This window comes from Gopherus flavomarginatus, chromosome 1 (assembly GCF_025201925.1).
Source record: "Gopherus flavomarginatus isolate rGopFla2 chromosome 1, rGopFla2.mat.asm, whole genome shotgun sequence".
Taxonomy (NCBI): Eukaryota; Metazoa; Chordata; order Testudines; family Testudinidae; genus Gopherus; species Gopherus flavomarginatus.
The window spans coordinates 44,013,208-44,035,777 of record NC_066617.1 but is presented as its reverse complement, the minus strand read 5'-3'; the positions used below and the strand labels follow the sequence as shown (position 1 = coordinate 44,035,777).

Below are 22,570 nucleotides of genomic sequence, written 5' to 3'. Positions count from 1 at the left end.
ATTATACCCCCAGCTTCAGTATAGATATACTTGTGTCATTAGCAAAGAAAGAAGTTGAATACAGGTTAAGTTGAACAAGTGGAACTTTATTTAACCCTGTGCAAAACTCCATCCATGTGGCCCCTTCCCTGTTCCCCTGGTGTCCTGTCAAAAATGGCCTCTCCATGGAACATTGGCCCTCTGACTCCAGTTCCACTGATCATGATACAATACCCACACTGACCAGTGAATTACACATTTCCTCTGGACAGAGGACACTTGTCCCAAGCATCTGAAGCACACAGCAGTTTGATTTCCCAGAAAAGCCACCATCTTGGCTGACACAACAGAGATTGAATTTGGGATGTCCAGAGCTAGAAGTGTGAGCTTGAGCTAAAGGTCCAGTCTCTTTAATTAAGAGAGCAAAAGAATCATATGCTTTTTAGATTGGACACAAACAGAGACATAACACATACTGACCAGTGGGCAACAAGAGAATAAAATTGAAAAAACAATTATTCATGGACTATGTCAGAGTTTTTACACTATTTGTTGAGTGCAGCATCCATGCCAGAGAACTGACAGATATTTCACACATCTGCTTTTAAGATGTTACATGATATTTTGTAGCTAAGGAGCAGCTTGTGACATGGCTCTCACCTCCAAAAAGTGTTGTATCCTTTTGCCTTTGTTTAACAACAAATCTCTTAGTGACAGTAAAAATGATCTGACAGAGGGACCAGCATAGGAGTTACATCATGATCTTTGTGTGACAGTTTTGGAAAACCTTGTCTGAGATCATGGAAAAAATCTTTTGGCTTATTGAATCTTTTATCTTCTGGAACAAATGTAAATATACTTCTGATAAAGTTAGTCCCAGTTAAGAGGCTATTCTGTATAAATCTAGGTTAGAGAATATGTAAGAAACTTGTTCTTTATTTGGCAGCAAGAACAAATCATCTTGAATAAACATCAGATATTGTTCACATAGGAAGATGAACTGATGCTTAGGAAAGACAGCTGTAGATCTTCCCAACAGTTAGGATTTAGCTGTGTGTATCGAAGAGAATTAATTACAGGACAAGTTATTTTTCTTTAAAATGATTATCAGTGGATGAGTATTATAAGCTGCACTTCTACACATATTTCATTGGACTAGAGGAAAATATTGCTCTTGAAATTAGCTTTATCTTAAATTTCTGAAGGCAAAATATTCAGCCATTGCTTAAAAAGCACTTACAAATGGATCCTCAATCCAGTCATGTAGTTACACTTTTGGAGGCAGAAAGTCTATATTGTTCCTATGTGTGTTTACACCCTTTTATGCTTGGGTTTTGTTAAAGCTGAATAGAAAAATCCATACCATATGCTGCTCGAATATAAATTACATGGGAATGGAAGTAATCAACATGAATTATGCCATGCACAACTTGATATGAAAATAGACATGTAATGAATATGAGTGAACCTCAAACTATTGATTGAATAACATTGAATTAAAGAAAATACTGCAGTTGGACAAAGGCAGTCTGTCTTTATTAGGCAGCTCTAAACTCTGCCAACTGGCACATAGTGTAAGTCAAACTTAAACTGATATTGGGTTATACCAGAGGGAAGGATGGTATTTTTACCGGTGAGCTGATCCTCAAAAATTACTCCAAAGTGATTCGTATGAACATTCAGCATCATAAGATATTCATATTTGCATCATTATATGAATATATTTGTCATGGCCAATACAAACAACACTCTGCTCTTCACTTGAATTAGAGCACTAGATCCTCAGATGGTGTAAACTGGCATTGCCGCACAATGGAAAGAGGATCTGTCCCAGAATTTCCATACCAAGACGCAGCAGGCAGTATGCTAGCACTTCCAAAAGTTAGTTTGTGAAATGTAGCCCCACTGACTTCAGTGGAGCCTGGATTTCATCCACAAAAACCATTCCATGATTCTCACTTTGAAATCACAGAAGAAAAAAAAATCAATGATATCAAAGATTACCCAGACCGTTTTGTGTTGTCTAGATGCTCAAACAGCAGCTATACTATGAAATAGTCAGATGACAGCTGAGGAAAATTCTGAGTATTTACATGACACTTTGCTTCACATTTCTGGCCCAGATTCTCTGCTGCACCTGGTATACTTTAGGCGTAGGAGAGACAGAGCTAGAAAGAGAACATGGGGCTCAGAGGAGCCAGTTGTCATTCCCTGATTCTGGGACTGGTTCTGTGCCAGGCCTGGCATAGATCAAAACAGCTTTAGGGTTGAAATAACCTATGACAGATGGTAATGGCCTTCAGGGGACTGTTCACCAGTGAGCAATAGCCAGAGCACAGTAGCTGTCCAGCCACTCCCCATATGCTGGGGAGAGAATGCTGCAGGAGGGGATAGTCTCTAGGAGATGGCTATGTGATTCTCCATCTTCTTGGTGTTAACAGAGTAGGGCAGAAAGGCTGGGATGGAGAAGGGAATCTAGCCTCATATCCAGGATTGCTATCAGAAACTCATAAACTGGAATAGGATCTATGTTTATTACTACATGCATTTATAATTAAGGCTATAATTTAGTCACAGAGGTCATGGCAGTCATGGATTCCGTGACTTTACCGTACTGCCATGACTTCCAGGGCCTCAGGAGGAGGAAGCAGTGCCCCTGCCCTGCAACTAGGGCCGGCTGGAACCAGGGCCCTGTAGCCCCAGCCCCGCTGTTTCCTCTGGGTCCTGCAGCCAGGCCAGGGACTGCAGCCAGGACCGTGCACCCCAGCCCCATGTCCTCTGGGGTTTGGCAGGGGCTACAGCTGGGACCATGCATCCCAGACCTGTGGCTTCTTCTGGGGGCTTCAGCATCCCGGGCTTGGTGGGGGCTTGGTGAGAACCATGCACCCCAGCCCTGCGACGTCCCAGGCTTGACGGGTGCTGTGCGCCCCAGCCCCATGATATCCTGGGCTTGGTGGGGCTGCAGCCAAGCTGTGTGCCCCAGCCTCATGACATCCCGGGCTTGGTGGGGCTGCAGCCAGGTTGTGCGCCCCAGCCCAATGACATCTCGGGCTTGGTGGGGGTTGGCGGGGGCTGTGCACCCCTGCCCCACAACATCCTGGCCTTGGTGGGGCTGCAGCCAGGTTGTGCGCCCCAGCCCCATGACATCCTGGGCTTGGTGGGGACTGTGCACCCAGCCCTGTAATGTCCTGTGCTTGATGGGGCTGCACCCAGGTCATTCGCCCCAGACTGGCTGCATCCCAGGCTTGGCCGGGGGCTTGGTAGGGGCTGTGCGCCCCAGCCCTGTGACATCCTGGGCTTGGTGGGGCTGCGGCCAGAGCCATGTGCCCCAGCCCCGCAGCTTCAGCCAGTGGCTGCATCTGGGGCCATGCACCCCCCTTTGTGGCATTCCAGGGCCATGTGCCTCCCCTGTGGCCGGGCTTAGTGGGGGCCGCAATAGGGGCCCCGCATCCCTGTCCTGCAGCTGAGCAAGCTCTGGAGCAGGGGCTGTGTGTCCCCTGTGGCTGCGCCCCTCACTGCGGCCACTGGAGTTGGGGCTCGGCCTGTCAGTCCCCCCACCCATGGGACTCCATTCCTTCCCCCTACCTAGGCCTGCCTCTGATTATTTGTAGCAAAGCTCTGTGAATTTTTTTTTATTGACCGTGACCTGTTTGTGACTTTTACTAAAAATAACTGTGAAAAAAAAATCTTATTTATAATACGTATATTTGCTCCTATAAGAGATCATTTGCTTGATACAACATGCTGGAATAGCACTGTCATATCATCCTAAGTGGCAGCGATACAGTACAGGACAGTACAAGCTGTAGGTACCTTACACTGGTAATAAGCGAGTCCTTCCTTCCCTATTTTAAATGTTGCATTCCATTATGCAGCTGGGCTTTTACACAAACTAAAAGTAAATTGAACTAGTGGCATTTAAGGGACAAAAATAATTCATGATTAACTTAACCCCTTAATTGCAACATAAATCTAAAGAAAAGCACTGAATAGCCTTATTGATGCTTGCTATATGTCTCGTCATTCAAGTAAATAACAAGAGAAAGTCTTTTATTAAATTTCCCAGAGGCTGTAGTCCCAAAAGTGTTATTTTTTTATCTGATTATAAAAAATTACAACTCTATTTAGTTTAAGTCTTTCCCGCTCCATGGTCTTCTTTTAGTTTGCAGTGTCTTGGATTTGGCATCAAGAGTTAATTGATTGTGCTACAGATTATGAAACCGAGTCATTTGCAGATGCTGATCTGTCTACATGTGTAGGATCAGCACTGCAGGATTGCTTTAGATTTCTGCAATATTTTTCCCTCTCACTGTGTCTACAGAGACTCATACCCTCGCCTAATGTGTTGAGATCCAAAAGCTGTTCACTAATCACTGTGATTATGGCATTAAGACTCAAACTGATGACTTTTCAGCTGCAGTAGGGTATGCAGGTCAGCGTAGCAAAATCTCTTATGTGCCTCTGTGTATGGAGGGTATATAAAAAGGTTGAGTGAAGTGTCATGTTTATCCAACAGCTGTCAATGTCTTTCCTCATAATTAATCCCATTGAGTATTCCTTTATACAAAATATGTTTGGCTATAGTTAATATTTATTAGTAATTTTTGGAACTAAAAGTTGTGCTGGTTGATTTAACTTGATTGACAGAGGATAAACTTTAAAAAGAAAAATGAATCACTGATTCCTATACTCTCCTCCCTTTCTTAATATTCTGTGTTTCAAATGCAAGAACTTGATGCTTATAACTCACAACAAGCTCTTTCAGAGACAGATATTTGCACTTTGTAAAGAGTTGCAAGTAATAGCGTAGATCACCCTCTGAGTGAAATAGATCCAGGTACGCATGAAAGGTGGTGGGTTTTGTTTATTGGGCTGGTTGTTTTTAATCAATTTGTTTAAAAGTATTGTCTTGGGATGAAAAATAATAAGAGAAAAAAAGATACACACACACACGCACAGAATGAGATTTATTATATCAGAGAGATGAGTTGCAAATCAATTTCTTTGTTTGAAGTGAAGCCAAAAAAAGAATGAACATATGAAGAACTTCACCTGAGAGCAGAGCTAACAGCAACATTACTGGAACTGATCTAGTGCCTGGCATGCAGCTGCCCCCACCCTCCCAAGTATATTTGCTTTCATGTAGCAAATATACAGCACATTTGTTCCTGCTTCAGCTTTCATAATAATTCCAGAGGCACAGTCTGTATAGCCAGATAGCAGTCAGTGAAATAATGAGAAAAACATTTGAAAAGAATTAACAAGTAACTTTAAAAATACATAATGAAAGGCAGCGAATCTAATTTGGCTTCCAATGGGAGTTTTCTCATCAAATTCAATGGGCTTTGGATCAGACCCTGAAGTTAGTCAAGGTTTTAATTATATTTCCTGGAAAATTTGTAAAGTATGTATCTATTGAATAAGGATAATTCATACACTGAGTAATTTCCATTTTGTAGAATGGTAGGAAGTGGCTCTTGTTTTGTGTGGATGTTTTTATTCTATAATTCTGAAGTCATTCTGGGTTTACCTTTGTGTAACAGACAACAGAATTTGACCCCTTATCTTGATTCTTCAGCTGGTTGTCAGATTTCCCAGCTGCAGGTTGTGCAGGTTGCAAATGGAGACTGGCTAACAATTTCCCTGGTGAGTTAATTAGTGGATGGCATTTGGAAGTCTGGTTTCCTCTCTCTTTATTCATATCCTAGTGCAAAATTTTGTGTCATGTAGTATGTACATTGTTGAAACGATAGATATGACATGAAAATATATGGGTAATTTCAGTTCTGTTCTCCCAGACAACTTATTAGTATTTTATTATACTTGTATTACATATAGATACACATATTTAAAGATATAGATTAACCTGTGGTGCAAGTAGAATTTATTTCCTACTGGTACACTGCATATAGTCGACTCATGGGAGGGGCACAAAGGGGGGGGACACCAGCAAAAGTGGGGGCATGTGACCTGCCCACATGACCCCCCATGTGACTCTCCCTCATCCCCTCCCCATCCCATGTTACTTAGGGTTTGGGGTGGGGGGACTCTGTTCTCCTGATGCGCTGGATACAGATTTCTGAACTGCAGGGCACTCTGGAACCACAGCGGCGAATGGAGCAGAACGTGGGGCCAGTGCTCCCAGGAGCAAATGCCCTGTGCTGGCAGCTCCTCCAGCCCGTCTGTACTGGTACCACCTCCAGCCCTGCCCCAGCTCTGTCCTCCGGCGAGGCTGTACAGACCCAGACAGGAGATGCAGCTGCATGGAAGGAACTGCTGGTGGCCCCGTGTTCTGCTCCTGTGTCTTTTCGGTAATAAATATCATATGGTACAGCGTACTGTACCGTACTGCCCTACTTGCACCACTGAGATTAATGTAATTTGTTATCAGGTTTGTGGACCTAAAGTTTTCCAATTAGTGTTGCAAATCCATATGATATCCTCATGTTTCTGAGTTAGCTAAACTCTCATATTTAACCAGTTCCTTGTTGACTACTTAGCTGAGGGAGCTGCTGTAAATTGTTAATTCCAGCTAGTGTATAGGATAAATTGCATGGAAGAAATATACTCCTAATCCCTCAGTAGAAAGCTCCAACACTGTAGCTAATTAAACTGTATTTATATTTGAAAGTGACATCTGTGATATCGGCAGGGTAACGCAATACTCAGATACAGCTCCTTCCCCAGGAACACTTTTCTTTTGTGTCCTTATTAACTCTCCTCAGTGCTGGGTTGCCTTTTTATAGCAACATTGAAGGTCCAGATGGTTTTTTCAGACCCTAAAAAATCTATGACATTTAGCAGGGCCAAGCAAGAACCTCTCTAGGGTGGTTGTTTTGCATCTGGCTGCTGCTTGCTGTATCTTCCTTTCTACCACGTGGTAAGTATTCTTAACTAGAGCAGGTTGAAAATTTTCCAGCCAAACTGTTTTTCATAGGAAAATATTTGACAAAATTGAAATGTTGAACAGTTCCTCAGGAATGTGTCAATTCCGTTTAAACTTTCGATGGAAACCAGGCAGCCCAAAAAAGCTCAGACTGAATATTTTCAAAAATTCTGTTTCAGTTATTCCAAAATGGCATTTTTAAAAAAACGTTCATCTCTTAGAAACTTTTGCATCACTGCCTTTTTGTTCCCATTCAACTTTTTTTTTCCAGAAATGTGAAATTTTCATGGAATGGAAATTCTAGTTGCTGCACAGCTCTACTCTTAACTTCTGCTCTGTTTCCCCAGAATCCCCTTTCTCATTCTTAAGGAGATGGTGCAGTGACCCTAAGAGCCCCTGAGTGCCAACTGGCAAAGGGTTCACTGTCCTGTCACAACAACTCCTATCAGACCTGACAAACTCAGTAAACCTAACACATTGCTGCCATAGTATTTGTCTGTAAAGAAGGCCATGTGAAGTATCAAATTAAATCTTACTTTACATGGCCATCATGAGCATTTTGTGAGGTATGAACGGGTGATAATTAAGAAGTATGTATGTACTAAAAATATGTTTAAACCATGTAAGCAGGCAGGGTTGATAAACAAGTCTGTCTTAGACAAAGGGATGGTGATTTACCTGTCTGCCTACATCTCTGAGGTAAATGAAACTTTGTAAAATCCCAAACAAAATAGGAGCTGTATTTGCATGTAAAAGCCATATTGATAGCGGGATACAAAATGAGCCTGGGAAGGCACTGGAGACTAAAATCACAGGGGTTGTCTCGTCTCTCAGGTTAAAACAATGGAGTTTTGGGGAAATATAAAGAGAATCAAAAAGACATTTTGTTATCCTTTTCACTGAGGAACACCCTTGGTAGAGGTGGGTGGTTCATGAAAAATCTGATTGCTGGTTATGACTGAAAACTAGCAAGCTCAGTGTGAAAGGTGTTAGCTGAGACCCTGCTTCAGAAAAGATTAAATTGCTAGCCTTGTAGAAGCCTGTTATCTTTGTTTTATTTGTAAATTTTGTTTGTTTTCACTATCCTTACTCAGTATCAATTAAATCTCTGTTCTTTATTAATAAACTTATTCTTGGTTTCATTATAAATTTATCTCAGTGCTGTTAGCTGTAATACTAAGTGTGAATCCTCAGCTGAACCAAATGGGTTGGTGTGTACACGCTCTTTGGAGACAGCAAACTTTGTAATTTCTGTGAGTTTCCAGTGATAGGAAACTAGGAAGCTGGATACTACAGGGGAACGCTCTTCAGGGGCAAAATAAAGGCTGGCAGAGCTTCTGGGGAGATTATTTGGGTGGCTAACAGAACTGGAGTGACAGGGAGTTGACTCCCAGTTTAGCACCAGCAAGTCTATTGATCACTAAACCAGGGGATAACAAAGTGATCCATAATTCTGGGCATCCAGAGAAAATGATGCACACATACTTTCTCAGCACCAAAAATGGATTGATAGGAAACCACTTGGAAAGCAAATGCAAGTTGATATAGTAAAACAATGAGACATATACAGTAGGATGAGATTCATTGTAAAAAAAATAAGTAAATACAAAATCTTACCCCTAGGGAGAGGAAATAAAAAACACATACACAATCTGAGGGACAGATACAAGAAAAACAAGTAAGAATACAAACTGATATTATTAAATTAGGTATGAGCCCATAGTCTGATACAACCGGTTTAAAAAAATAAAAAGTCAAAGTGTCTTTCTATGATAAAGGTCATCACATTAGAAACTAAGGGAGTTGAGTGTCACTCTGCATAGCATTTAGAAAACTGCATTCAACTCTGGTCCCAGAGTGTGGGAAGAATATAGAGAAAATGATAGAAAACACAATGAAAATCAACAAGAATGATCCAGTCCAAGGATCTGAGGATAAGAGTAAGAACTACATTTTATAGTGTAGAAAAGAGATGACTCCAGGGGGATATATAAATACCATCAAGGTAACAATAAAAATGAATGAAGGGAATTACTCAGTCTCAGAAGAGGGTATAGCAAGAAGCAATGGCCTGAAGTTAAGGAAGGAAAAGCTTAATCTAGACATTAAGAAAAAGTCTCTAGCAGTTGGGCAGTGTTAGAAATTACCCAGGGAGAAACTTAAGCGACCATCATCATCAGGCATGTTTGAGAAGAGATTAGATAGCACATCTAATGATATAAGATAATGCAAAATGCAAGGGGTTAGGTTTTGTTCTAGCCCTACTGTTTATGATTTTGTGAGGTTTTGATACTGTATATAGTCCTACATGCTGAACACAAGAACTGGTTTTGAAAAAGAAGGTATCCCAGGCTAGCATCAATGTATAGTAATTTTGAGAAAAATAAGAATTTGTACTGCTTAGGAAAAATATTTATCCTGAAAAGAAAATCACTGAACCTCAACTCTTTGGAGAAATGCAGCAAATATCTGACTTTTACTTAATAAAGGAACTGTTCCCATTGAATAGGGACACATGGCATGTCTGCTATCAAGTATCTGTTGTAATAGTCTCTTTCTGCTGTTTGATTCTATTAGAAAGTTAAATACAGATTATATTTAGTGCAGGGCTGGATTAACCATGAGGCTAATAAGGCTATAGCCTTAGGCCCTCCTATTTTTTAGGCCCTACTGGTCAGGCAGGGGGCATGGCTGGGGCCAGGTGTGTGTGGGGGGAGCAAGCTTACTCAGGCAGCCCTCCTGGAGCGCTCCTGCCAGCAGGAAAGGCAAAGCAGCCCCCTGTGGCTTGGAAGGAGCTCGGTCAGCTGGCAGCCAGCTGCTTTCGCTCCCTCCTATCTGTGTCTCCCCGTGCTGCAGGAACACATTGCCAGGTATCCGGTTAACACTGGTGACTGGGCACTAAAAATCCGGTTACCACGGGTGTAGTTTGAGAGGGCATTGTCCCCACACCCAGCGCCCCCACCTCCCAATTTCTCCAGAGCTCTGCTTAGCTGTCAGGGAGGGATGAGGCTCTCTCTGTCCTTCTCCTCCACTGAGGCTGGCAGGTAGCTCCAGGACACTGCCTTCTGGGTCCTAGTGCCTGTCACAGTCATCTTCTATGTGTGCTGGGTCCTGTTTCTGGACAACTGGTGAGTGCTTGTGGGGGGGGGGGGAGGGCAAGGAAGTGGCGGGGGAAGAGACAGTACCAGCGCAGAAGGGTGGGAAGCTTGCACAGAACCTGCACACGCTCTATTCAGCTAGACCTTTTGCCCCTCCCACTTATAAGGAATGAATTCCCACATATTTGTAGGAAAAGCAAAACATCCCATTCTGGATATCAGTACTTTAACTTTTACAGTACCTTCCATCGAGGGACTTCATATGTTCGATGCACTGTGTTCAGTACGGTATTGAACTATAAAAGAAATCCAATTTTTTTCTTCGATATATTTTTCTGTACTGGGATGCACAGGCAATCAAGTTCTTTCCTTACACTCAGCCTAGTTCCACAGGCCAATGCATCTTGGTGCTTTTAAGGGGTTGCAAAAGCACTGGCGGAAGCTCAACACTCGTTGTTGTAGCTTTCTCCCTCCCCTCTCCCTCCAGGATTTTAAATCCACTTCTTAGCAGGCTATGACAGAAAGACTGACTGAACAGGCTAAAGGCAGGTTCTGTCCATTTGCTGGTTCTGCAGCAGTTCAATCCATTATAAAAGTACCTCACATTTGATTTCTTTTGAGTTTCATTCCAAAACCTAAAGCTAAATAAACCTGATGTAAGTCCTTATTTTTCTGCCCCAACTCTAGCTAACTTCTTTGGCAAGTGGAAAATGTTGGGTGAGCCTGGAATGTGATTCAGAAAGGGAATGAGAACACAGGCCAGTTCCCACTGACAGATACACCTATGTAGCCTTATTGACTTCAGGGAGAACAGTTTTTTGCACAAGAATAGATTTTAGTCCCTTCTAGGGTGACCAGACAGTAAGTGTGAAAAATCGGGACAGAGGGTAGGGGGGGAATAGGAGCCTATATAAGAAAAAGACCCAAAAATCAGGACTGTCCCTATAAAATCAGGACATCTGGTCACCCTAGTCCCTTCTGCTTTTTCACACCTGGTATAAGCAGAATCTCATTCACTTTCCTCCCCTAAATGCTGAGCACTTTTAAGGAAAAAAAACAAGCAAGGTCTTCTTGATTTAGGGCTTGGCTACACTGGAGAGTTGCAGCACTGGTGGTGACTTTACAGCGCTGCAACTCACTCACCGTCCATACTTGCAAGGCACATACAGCGCTGTATCTCCCTGGCTACAGCGTTGTTTATACTCCACCTTGACCTGGGGAATAATGACTATAGCACTGCTGATGGAGCGCTGCTCCGCCAGTGTGGCACCAAAAGCGCTGTTATTGGCCTCCAGAGGTATTCGGAGGTATCCCAGAATGCCTGTTCAGCTACTCTGCTCATCAGTTCAAACTCTACTACCCTGTCCTCAGGTACCAACCGTCAGACCCGCCCTTTAAATGTCCTGGGAATTTTAAAAATCCCCTTCCTGTTTGCTCAGCCAGGTGTGGAGTGCAATCAGTGAATCTTTCCAGGTGACTATGCCTCCACGTGGCAAACGAGCCCCTGCATGGAGCAATGGCAAGTTGCTGGACCTCATCAGTGTTTGGGGGGAGGAAGCTGTGCAGTCCCAGCTGCTCTCCAGCCATAGGAATTACGATACCTTTGGGCAGGTATCAAAGGCCATGCTGGAAAGGGGCCATGACCAGGACGCGCTGAAGTGCAGGGTTAAAGGGAAGGAACTGCGGAGTGCCTACTGCAAAGCCCGCAAGGGAAACCGCCGCTCAGGTGCTGCCCCCAAGACCTGCCGTTTTTACAAAGAGCGGGACGTGATACTTGGGGGTGACCCCACCTCCACTCTGAGGACCACCATGGACACTTCAGAGCAGGGGGGGAGGAGGAGAAGGGGGAGGAGGAAACCGAGAGTGAGGGTACTGGGGCGTGGGGAGACATCCTGGAGTCCCTGGAGGCATGCAGCCAGGAGCTCTTCTCAAGCCAGGAGGAAGGTAGCCAGTGGCAGCAGCCGGTACTTGGTGGAGGACAAACAGAGGAGTGGGTTGCCAGTAAGCAGCTTATATTTTCAGGATGAAAATGTTTTGGGAGAGGAGTGGGGGGGGGGAGTTATGGCTGCATGCATGCATGCCTAGATGCGGAACAGCGCATTGATGTGGTCTATCACGTTGCAGTAATTGGCCTCGGTAATCTCTTCAAAAGTTTCAGCCAGAGCGTAGGTAATGCGCTTGGGCAAATTTATTGGGAGAGCCACTGTGTTCCTTGTCCCAGTCAGGCTAACGTGGCCACGCCACTGTGCCACGAAGGGTGGGGGGACCATTGCAAGACACAGGCAAGCTGCACAGGGGCCAGGATGGAATCTGCATTGCAGTAGAAGACCCTCCCATGCTTCCCAGGTGACCCGCAGCAGCGAGATATCTTCCAGGATAACCTCCTGTGGAAAATGTTGGGATAGTGTTCAGTGTAGGTGCCCCCTGCAGCTGTTTGTTTTCGTCAACGCACATAAACCCCAGTACAGCCCTGAACCAGTCCCCCTTACTCACCATTTCGGGGCTCCCGTGGGTTATGTGTGCTCTCTTTGATATAGGAAAGTTATGCTATTGTGAAGACTGTTACTGTGGGGGAATAACTCTGTCTGGTATAAACAATGCTGCCTCTGTTAAGTGTTGCATTTTGGCTTTACAGATGCAAGCTTGAGATCTCGGCTGTTCGTGTTATCACTGGCTGAGAGACGACAAAACCTCCGGAAGAAGCCGTGAAAAAGCAAAGAAGACATGCTGCAATAAGTTATGCAGCAATCTCTCACAGAGAATCAAAAAGCGCAGGACTGGAGGGAAAGGGAAAGCAGGATCCGCCAGAAAAATGCAGCGCAGAGGAACAAAAGCACGAAGCAGCTGATAAGGATCCTGGAGAACCAAGCGGACTCTATCCAGGCGCTCGTAACCACTATCGAGCCCACTCCCCCCGCTGCCCTTGTCCCAAAGCTCTTTCCCTTGTGCCCCCATCTCAGCTCAAAACCCCCTTCCCCAGCATCCAGGTTCTGCCTCCAACACCTGTACATTCACCAATCAGCCCTGAGAACTACGACCCTTACCCTCTGCACTTAACCCCCATCACCATGCAGTATAGGCATCCTGAAGTGCAGCAGTTATTGCACAGCACTCCAGACTGGACATATTCAAGCCTGTGACTGTACAGTTTCCCATCCCACCCCCTTGCCCTTTTAGGTTCCCAAAAAGTTGTGTGTCTGTCAGTAAAGTAATTTTCTTTTCAATAAATGAATTCTTGGCTTTGAAAAGAGTCTTTATTATTGCAGAAAGTAAAAAAATACCTTAGCCCAGGAAAGAAACAGACACTGCAAATCAGCTTAGGAAACACAGATTTCTACTAACATTGTAACCACTGCACTTCACTCACGTGCAAGGCACCAAACATTACTGTCGGTTTTCAGCCTCAAATTCCTCCCTCAAGGCATCCCTAATCCTTGTAGCCCTGTGCTGGGCCTCTCTAGTAGCTCTGCTCTCTGGCTGTGCAAATTCAGCCTCCAGGCGTTGAACCTCATAGGTCCATGCCTGACTGAATGTTTCACCCTTCCCTTCACAAATATTATGGAGGGTACAGCACGCGGATATAACCGCAGGGATGCTGCTTTCCCCCAAGTCTAGCTTCCCATACAGAGATCTCCAGCGCCCCTTTAAACGGCCAAAAGCACACTCCACAGTCATTTGGCACCGGCTCAGCCTGTAGTTGAACTGGTCCTTGCTCCTGTCAAGCTTCTCTGTATACGGTTTCATGAGCCAAAGCATTAATGGGTAAGCGAGGTCTCCAAGGATCACAATGGGCATTTCAATGTCCCCTACTGTGATCTTGCGGTCTGGGAAAAAAGTCCCTGCCTGCAGCTTCCTGAACAGGCCAGTGTTCCGAAAGATGCGTGCATCATGCACCTTTCCGGGCCAGCCTGCGTTAATGTCAATGAAATGCCCACGGTGATCCACAAGCACCTGGAGAACCATAGAGAAATACCCCTTCAGATTAATGTACTTGGAAGCTAGGTGGGGTGGTGCCAGAATTGGAATATGCGTCCCATCTATCGCCCCTCCACAGTTAGGGAAACCCATTTGTGCAAAGCCATCTACAATGTCCTGCACGTTCCCCAGAGTCACGGCTCTTCTTAGCAGGATGCTATTAATGGCCCTGCAATCTTGCATCAACACGATTCCAACGCTCGACTTTCTCACTCCAAACTGGTTCCTGACTGTTTGGTAGCTGTCTGGAGTTGCCAGCTTCCAGACTGCAATAGCCACCCGCTTCTCCACCGCCAGGGCAGCTCTCAAACTTGTGTCCTTGCGCCGCAGGGTGGGGGCGAACTCCTCACACAGTCCCATGAAAGTGGCTTTTCTCATCCAAAAGTTCTGCAACCACTCAGTGCTTGTTTCCTAAGCGCAAAAGTGGCGTTCCACGGTGCTGAGCATGTCTGTGAATGCTACGAGCAATTTTGTGTCATACGCATTACATGACTTGCTATCATCATCAGACTCCTCATTGTCACTTTGGATCTTAAGGAATAGCTCAACTGCCAAAAGTGATGTGCTGGAGAGATTCGTCAGCATATTCCTCAGCAGTTCGGGCTCCATTTCCCGCAGAACACAGAATCGCGCTGCACAGAAACTGTTGAAAGATGCAAGATGGTGCCAAACATTGAGGGAAACACAGGAATTCCTGGGATGTGAAGCGATGCACCACAAGGCACTGGGACAGGAAGAAGAATGACCCGCCCCCTCCGCCCCCTTCCCACAACCCACAGCGTCAGAATGGAACGAGGTGCTCTGTGGGATAGCTGCCCATAATGCACCACTCCCAACACTGCTGCAAATGCTGCAAATGTGGCCACACTGCAGCGCTGGTAGCTGTCAGTGTGGCCACACTGCAGTGCTTTCCCTTACCAGCTGTATGAAAACAGCTTTAACTTCCAGCGCTGCACACCTGCAAGTGTAGCCAAACCCTTACACATGCAAATGAAACAGGAAGCTCTCCTTTCCTTCTACACCAGCCTTAAACAAACACCAGGCCTGATGTAACAAAGGAGTCACTACAGCAGCTTTGGTTGGACTGTTCTTTTGAAAGATCCTTAATGGTTCTTTTAAGATGCAGATTTTCAGTGAAGTCTTTTTGTTCAGGGGGCCAATATCTAAATAAGTACTTTGCCTCAGTCTTTAATAAGGATAATGAGGAGCTTAGGGGTAATGGAAGGATGACAAACGGGAATGAGGATATGGAGGTGGATATTACCACATCTGAGGTAGAAGCCATACTTGAACAGCTTAATGGGAGAAAATCGGAGGGCCCGGACAATCTTCATCCGAGAATATTAAAGGAACTGGTGCATGAAATTGCAAGCCCGTTAGCGAGAATTTTTAATGAATCGGTAAACTCAGGGGTTGTACCGTACGACTGGAGAATTGCTAACATAGTTCCTATCTTTAAGAAAGGGAGAAAAAGTGATCCAAGTAACTATAGACCTGTTAGTTTGACATCTGTAGTATGTAAGGTCTTGGAAAAGATTTTGAAGGAGAAAGTAGTTAAGGACACTGAGGTCAATGGTAATTGGGACAAATTACAACATGGTTTTACTAAAGGTAGATCGTGCCAAATCAACCTGATCTCCTTCTTTGAGAAGGTGACAGATTATTTAGACAAAGGAAATGCGGTAGACCTAATTTACCTCGATTTCAGTAAGGCATTTGACACAGTTCCACATGCGGAATTATTAGTCAAATTGTAAAAGATGGGGATCAATATGAAAATAGAAAGGTGGATAAGGAACTGGTTAAAGGGGAGACTCCAAAGGGTCATACTGAAGGGTGAACTGTCAGGCTGGAAGGAGGTTACTAGTGGATTCCTCAAGGATCGGTTTTGGGACCAATCTTATTTAACCTTTTTATTACTGACCTTGGCACAAAAAGCGGGAATGTGCTAATAAAGTTTGCGGATAACACGAAGCTAGGGGGTATTGCTAACACAGAGAAGGACCGGGATATCATACAGGAAGATCTGGATGACCTTGTAAACTGGAGTAACAGTAATAGAATGAAATTTAATAGTGAAAAGTGCAAGGTCATGCACTTAGGGATTAATAATAAGAACTTTAGATATACTTTGGGGACACATCAGTTGGAAGCAACAGAGGAGGAGAAGGACCTTGGGGTATTGGTAGATCACAGGATGACTATGAGCCACCAATGTGATATGGCCGTTAAAAAAGCTAATGTGGTTTTAGGATGCATCAGGCGAGGTATTTCCAGCAAAGATAAGGAGGTGTTAGTACCATTATATAAGGCACTGGTGAGACCCCACCTGGAATACTGTGTGCAGTTCTGGCCTCCCATGTTTAAGAAGGATGAATTCAAACTGGAACAGGTTCAGAGACGGGCTACTAGGATTATCCGAGGAATGGAAAACCTGTCATAAGAAAGGAGACTCAAAGAGCTTGGCTTGTTTAGTCTAGCCAAAAGAAGGCTGAGGGGGGATATGCTTGCTCTTTATAAATATATCAGAGGGATTAATATTAGGGAGGGAGAGGAATTATTTAAGCTTAGTACCAATGTAGATACAAGAACAAATGGGTATAAACTGGACATTAGGAAGTTTAGACTTGAAATTAGACGAAGGTTTCTAACCATTAGAGGAGTGAAGTTCTGGAACAGCCTTCCAAGGGGAGTAGTGGGGGCAAAAGGCATATCTGGCTTTAAGATTAAGCTTGATAAGTTTATGGAAGGGATATGATGGGATAGCTTAATTTTGGCAATTGATCTTTGATTATCAGCAGATAAGTATGCCCAGTGGTCGGTGATGGGATGTTGGATGGGATGGGATCTGAGTTACTGCAGAGAATTCTTTTCTGAGTGCTGGCTGGTGAGTCTTGTCCACATGCTCAGGGTTTAGCTGATCGCCATATTTGGGGTCGGGAAAGAATTTTCCTCCAGGGCAGATTGGCAGAGGCCCTGAAAGTTTTTCGCCTTCCTCTGCAGCGTGGGGCATGGGTCACTTGCTGGTGGATTCTCTGCAGCTTGAGGTCTTCAAACCACAATTTGAAGACTTCAATAACTTGGACATAGGTAAGGGGTTTGTTATAGAAGTGGATGGGTAGGGTTCTGTGGCCTGCTTTGTGCGGGGGGTCAGACTAGATGATCACATTGGTCCCTTCTGACCCTAGAATCTATGAGTCTATGAGTAAAACACAACAGGGAATAGCTCTGTTTTGTCAACTCCTAGTCATTCAAAATCTGCAAGGTTTTAGATTCAGCGTATGGCTACACTTACAGTTGTACAGCGCTGGGAGTTACAGCTGTCTTCGTACAGCTGTGTAGGGAAAGCGCTGCAGTGTGGCCACACTGACAGCTACCAGCGCTGCAGTGTGGCCACATTTGCAGCATTTGCAGCGCTGTTGGGAGTGCTGCATTATGGGCAGCTATCCTAGTGTTCAAGTGGCTGCAACGGGCTTTTCAAAAGAGAAGGGTGAGGGGGAGCGTGGGGGACAGAGAGTGTGGATTTTTGGAGCTGTCAGCTCCCTGCCTTGCAAGTTCTAAGGACTGAAACATACACATCACCAACCTGCAATCAATTTAAAAGTTTTGAGCCCTTCCCCCACCCCTCTCTTATTCACTAAATGCAAATTATGCACTCCTAAACAGCCTTCAGACCACATAAGTAGCTGCTCCAACACGGACTCCCCCCTCCCCCTCCGCTGTGTGTCTTCTCTACTCAAGCAAACAGCTGCGAACATTCCAAAGCAATTCCCCTGCCTCTTCTCGAGCAAACAGGAGCTGTGTTTGTTTTTTAGATAAGCAGCTCTGGGGGGGGGAGTTCAGCCACTCTTCCGGTTTGTTGTCAACAGGCATTCTGGGAGACCTCCTAATACCCTGGAGGCCAATAACAGCTCTTTTGGTGGCCACACTTGATGAGCAGCGCTGCATCACCAGCACTGCAATCGTTATACCCCAAGCAGACCAGGTGTACAGCCAGCACTGCAGCCAGGGAGTTGCAGCGCTGGATGTGCCTTTACTTTACTAAGTTGCAGCGCTGTAAACCTACCACCAGCGCTGCAGCTCTCCAGTGTAGCCATGGCCTGAGTTTGTTTAATGTTTGTACAGTGATTTTGAAAAGCTAACATAGTATGAAAGTGCTAAATGTTATGACTGGGCAACCATCTAAGGATCTGTGTCCCTTCTAACTATTACCTTTTTCTTACAGAAAGCTTAAAGCAAACAAATGCAAACAAACAAATGCAAATGGTAGGGGGCTGGTACTTAAAGAAACCTCACACCAGAGCTGCTGATCACACATTCTAGAACAGATAATACTTAGTCCTGTCATGAGTGCAGGGGACTGGACTAGATGACCTCTTGAGGTCCCTTCCAATCCTAAAATCTATTCTATGATTCTAATTGTGTAAGAGCTTGGTCACAGAATGTCCTGATGTGGTGAATCACTGGAGATTAACTACACAAACTGGGTATCATCCCACAACTAATATTTGGGTTCAATGTGAAATCAGTAATTCATTGCCCGCAGCCAGTGTAACACTGGGAGACAGCTTTCAGAGCAAGACAGCACAGGGTGGCAACCTGAGTAGCAGTGACCATGAGATGGTCGAGTTCAGGATCCTGAACAGACTTTGACTCCCTCAGGGAACTGATGGTCAGGATTCCCTGGGAGGCTAATATGAGCAGGAAAGGAGTCCAGGAGACCTGGCTGTATTTTAAAGAAGCCTTATTGAGGGTTCAGGAACAAACCATCCTGATGTGCAGAAAGAATAGTAAATATGCCTGGCGACCAGCTTGACTTAACAGAGAAATCTTTGGTGACCTTAAACACAAAAAGGAATCTTACAAGAAGTGGAAACTTGGACAGATGACTAGGGAGGAGTATAAAAATATTGGTCGAGCATGCAGGGATGTAATCAGGAAGGCCAAAGCACAATTGGAGTTGCAGCTAGCAAAGGACGGGAAGGGTAACAAGAAGGGTTTCTACCGGTATGTTAGCAACAAGAAGAAGGTCAGGGAAAGTGTGGGACCCTTACTGAATGGGGGAGGCAACCTAGTGACAGAGGATGTGGAAAAAGCTGAAGTACTCAAATGCTTTTTTTGCTTTGGTCTTCACGGACAAGGTCAGCTCCCAGACTGCTGCACTGGGCAGCACAGTATGGGGAGGAGGTGAGCAGCCCTCAGTGGTGAAAGAACAGGCTAAGGACTATTTAGAAAAGCTGGACATGCACAAGTCCATGGGGCCTGAAGCAATGCATCCGAGGGTGCTGAAGGAGTTGGCTGCTGTGATTGCCGAGCGATAGGCCATTATCTCTGAAAACCCATGGTGATCGAGGGAGGTCCCGGACAATTGGAAAAAGGCAAATATAGTGCCCATCTTTAAAAAGGGGAAGAAGAAGAATCCAGGGAAATACAGACCGGTCAGCCTCACCTCAGTCCCTGAAAAAATCATGGAGCAGGTCCTAAAGGAATCCATTTTGAAGCACTTGGAGGAGAGGAAGGTGATCAGGAACAGTCAACATGGATTCACCAAGGGCAAGTCATGCCTGACCAACCTGATTGCCTTCTATGATGAGATAACTGGCTCTGTGGATATGGGGAAAGCTGTGAACATGATATATCTTTATTTTAGCTAAGCTTTTGATATGGTCTTCCACAGTATTCTTGCCAGCAAGTTAAAGTATGGATTGGATGAATGGAGTATAAGGTGGACAGAAAGCTGGCTAGATTGTGAGGTTCAATGGCTCACTGTCTAGTTGGCAATCGGTATCAAGTGGAGTGCCCCAGGGGTTGGTCCTGGGGCCAGTGTTGTTCGACATCTTCCTTAGAGGTTTTTAAGGCCTGACTTCACAAAGCCCTGACTGGTATGATTTAGTTGGGGTTGGTCCTGCTTTGAGCAGCGGGTTGGACTAGGTGACCTCCTGAGGTCTCTTCCAACCCTAATCTATGATTCTAAAATACAATGCCACCCAATTTAATTTTCCCATTGCTACTTCCTTTACTTACACCTGAGTGGTTTTCTATTACATAATAAAAGCTGGCTGCCTCCCAAACTGCAGTCAGAGTGAAATAGGGTATGTGGTATAGAGTCCATAGCTTGGGGGAAACACTGCCAGGCTTGGCTTTGCACTGTGCCATGTGGAGAGCTGAGGGTAGAAGCACAAGGTGAAAAAGGTGAGCAAGAAGAAGAATGTTGCAGTGTTCATCTTCATATAGAGGAGCACTCCACTACGTAGGAGGAAAGAGGCCTAAGAGAAGATGGGCGTAGCATCCCTCATGTTACCTCTTACTCAGAAGTATCTGTTTGAAGAATTAAGTGTAGTGAGAGTAGAATAAACTTGCTAATTTTACATAAATAAATAATATGTAAATATTTATGCAGATAAATATATGATGACTTTGTAATTTTTTTTGCAATATGTAATTCATGCTTAGGCCCTTCCCTCTCATTAGTCTTAGGCCCCTCATAACCTTAATCTGGCTCTGATTTAGCAATACAGAGAATGAGCTAGAGTACTGCAAACTTATCAGAACAAACAGATTTTTGACAGCCGTCCACAATGCTGGAGAGACAAAGCAAAAGTGAACACATGTGCTGCATGCTCACCCTGAAGCTGTCATACTGGGCTAGATGAACTATTATTCTAATCCAGTATGGATGTTCTTAGGTTTAGCTCTTCTGAAAAGGCAGCTGGAAAGGGGGATCTTCTCAGGATCCCTAAATGAGGGTGGCATCTCTGATTATCATATAGCCCAGCTCTACACCACCCTCTCCTGGCTCCTTTCAGCACAGGGGATGTGCCAGGCACTTGATTGTGCAGGGGCCATTCCAGCAATCCTCAGAAAGTGTAACAGTCCCTCGGAGATTGAAAGAATGCCAGTCACTTGAAATCACTGTTATCCTCCTGTCTGCACAGTGTGAACCTCTGGAACAGATTAGGATCTTGTCCTTAGAGTGTTACCTGGGGTGTAAAATATACCCCTATATAGGTACCTTGAGATCAAAGGTTAGGATCTGAGTAAAGATTATGAGAGAAAATTCAAAATGGTCAATAGTGAGGTACTTACAAATAAAGGGTTAGATTTTGACTCTGTAGTCAGAGCCCCAGAGTGAGGTTTCAGTGTGTAAGTGTAAAGGTGCATCATTCTGGTGAGGGGTTTCCCAGGGTTGTCCATTGTACTTGCTAGCTTATACCTTTCACATACAAATAAGATATTATAAAAGTTACCAGTACACATGTCTATAAAGGATATATTTTAATGAAGAGGGGGTCAGAGTTCAGGTTGTGCCTGTCAAGATATCTTCCCCACTCTGAACTTTAAGGTACAGATGCGGGGACCTGCATGGACACTTTTAAGCTTAATTACTAGCTTAGATCTGGTATCGCTGCCACCACCCCCAAGAACCCCCTTTCTCCCTGGTTAGTCTTGAGAGACTTCACCAATTCCCTCGTGAACACAGATCCAAACCCCTTGGATCTTAAAACAAGGAGAAATTAACCATCCTCCTTCCTTTCCCCCCACCAATCCCTGGTGAGTCCAGATCCAATCCCTTTGGATCTAAAAAACAAGGAAAAATCAATCAGGTATTAAGAAAAAAGGCTTTTAATTAAAGAAAAGAAAGGTAAAAGAAAACCCTCTGGGAGAGATTAGCATACCAGCTACTCTCACAGACAACAGATTCAAAACACAGAGGATGTTCCCCTGGGCACAAATATAGTTACACAAAAAAAACCCCCTCAAATACCCAATTTGATTCTACCTCAATTTGCATAAGACAGGCTACAAAGAAATAAACATAAACCTATTTATTCCTTTCTAAAACTTACTACTCTGATCAGAGGCTGGTTCCTTGATCTTTTTCACTCCTGCTGAAACTGAAACCCTCAACAAAGGAAAAACTTCCCTCCTTCCTTTTGAAACATCTTGTTCCCCCATTGGTTCCTCTGGTCAGGTATTAGCTAGGCTAGGTGAATTTTTTAACCATTTACAGGTAAAAGAGGCATTAACCCTCAACCATCTGTTTATGACAGTGCCACTGAATGACATAATGAGGATCTGGATGTGTGCTTCGTGGCTGGTTTTATGTTGTAGTTTAAAGGGAGTTTGTTGTGGATTTGGCATCCTGGGAGTTGTTTGGATATTATAATGTTTCTGTATTAAAAGCTGTGAGTTGAGGTGGGTTTGGGTGTTAAAGGTGGATTGAGTGGTGACTTCCTTTACTCTTCATGAAGGTGTTGATAGAAAATGCACCTGAGGAACCATAAATGTAAGTTTTTGTATGAGAATGATAAATAAAAATTCTGATACTTTGTATGTATAGTATCTTTTCAACTGAAGATCTCAATGAGCTTTTCAAACAATAATTAAGCCTAACAAAGCCTTGGTGGGGCAGGTAAAAGGATTGCTTCATGCAGCCACCTCTGGAATGGACTAGAACAGCTGTTTAAAACACACAGTAGAATTATATAGTATTCCTGTCCTAAACTATTGAAAAATTTTAGATAGCAAAGTGACTAGACTAACATGCATGAAAACTAGATTAGATAGGTATGAAATTAATAATACCATCTCCAACTGAAACTGCAGGAAGAATTTAGGTAGGCAGACTATA

The 22,570-nt window shown here is 44.2% G+C and overlaps 1 protein-coding gene across 1 annotated transcript in view; it reads right to left on the bottom strand.

Annotated features, from left to right (window-relative positions):
- LOC127042885 (uncharacterized) overlaps positions 1 to 13,927 on the bottom strand; it is an 88,813-nt gene extending 74,886 nt beyond the window's left edge. Inside the window, exon 1 of the mRNA XM_050936391.1 lies at positions 13,858 to 13,927. Within this exon, the coding sequence (XP_050792348.1) occupies positions 13,858 to 13,926 (69 nt within the window). The 5' untranslated portion in view covers position 13,927. The remainder of the gene's footprint in view (positions 1 to 13,857) is intronic.
- Positions 13,928 to 22,570: the final 8,643 nt, after the last annotated feature.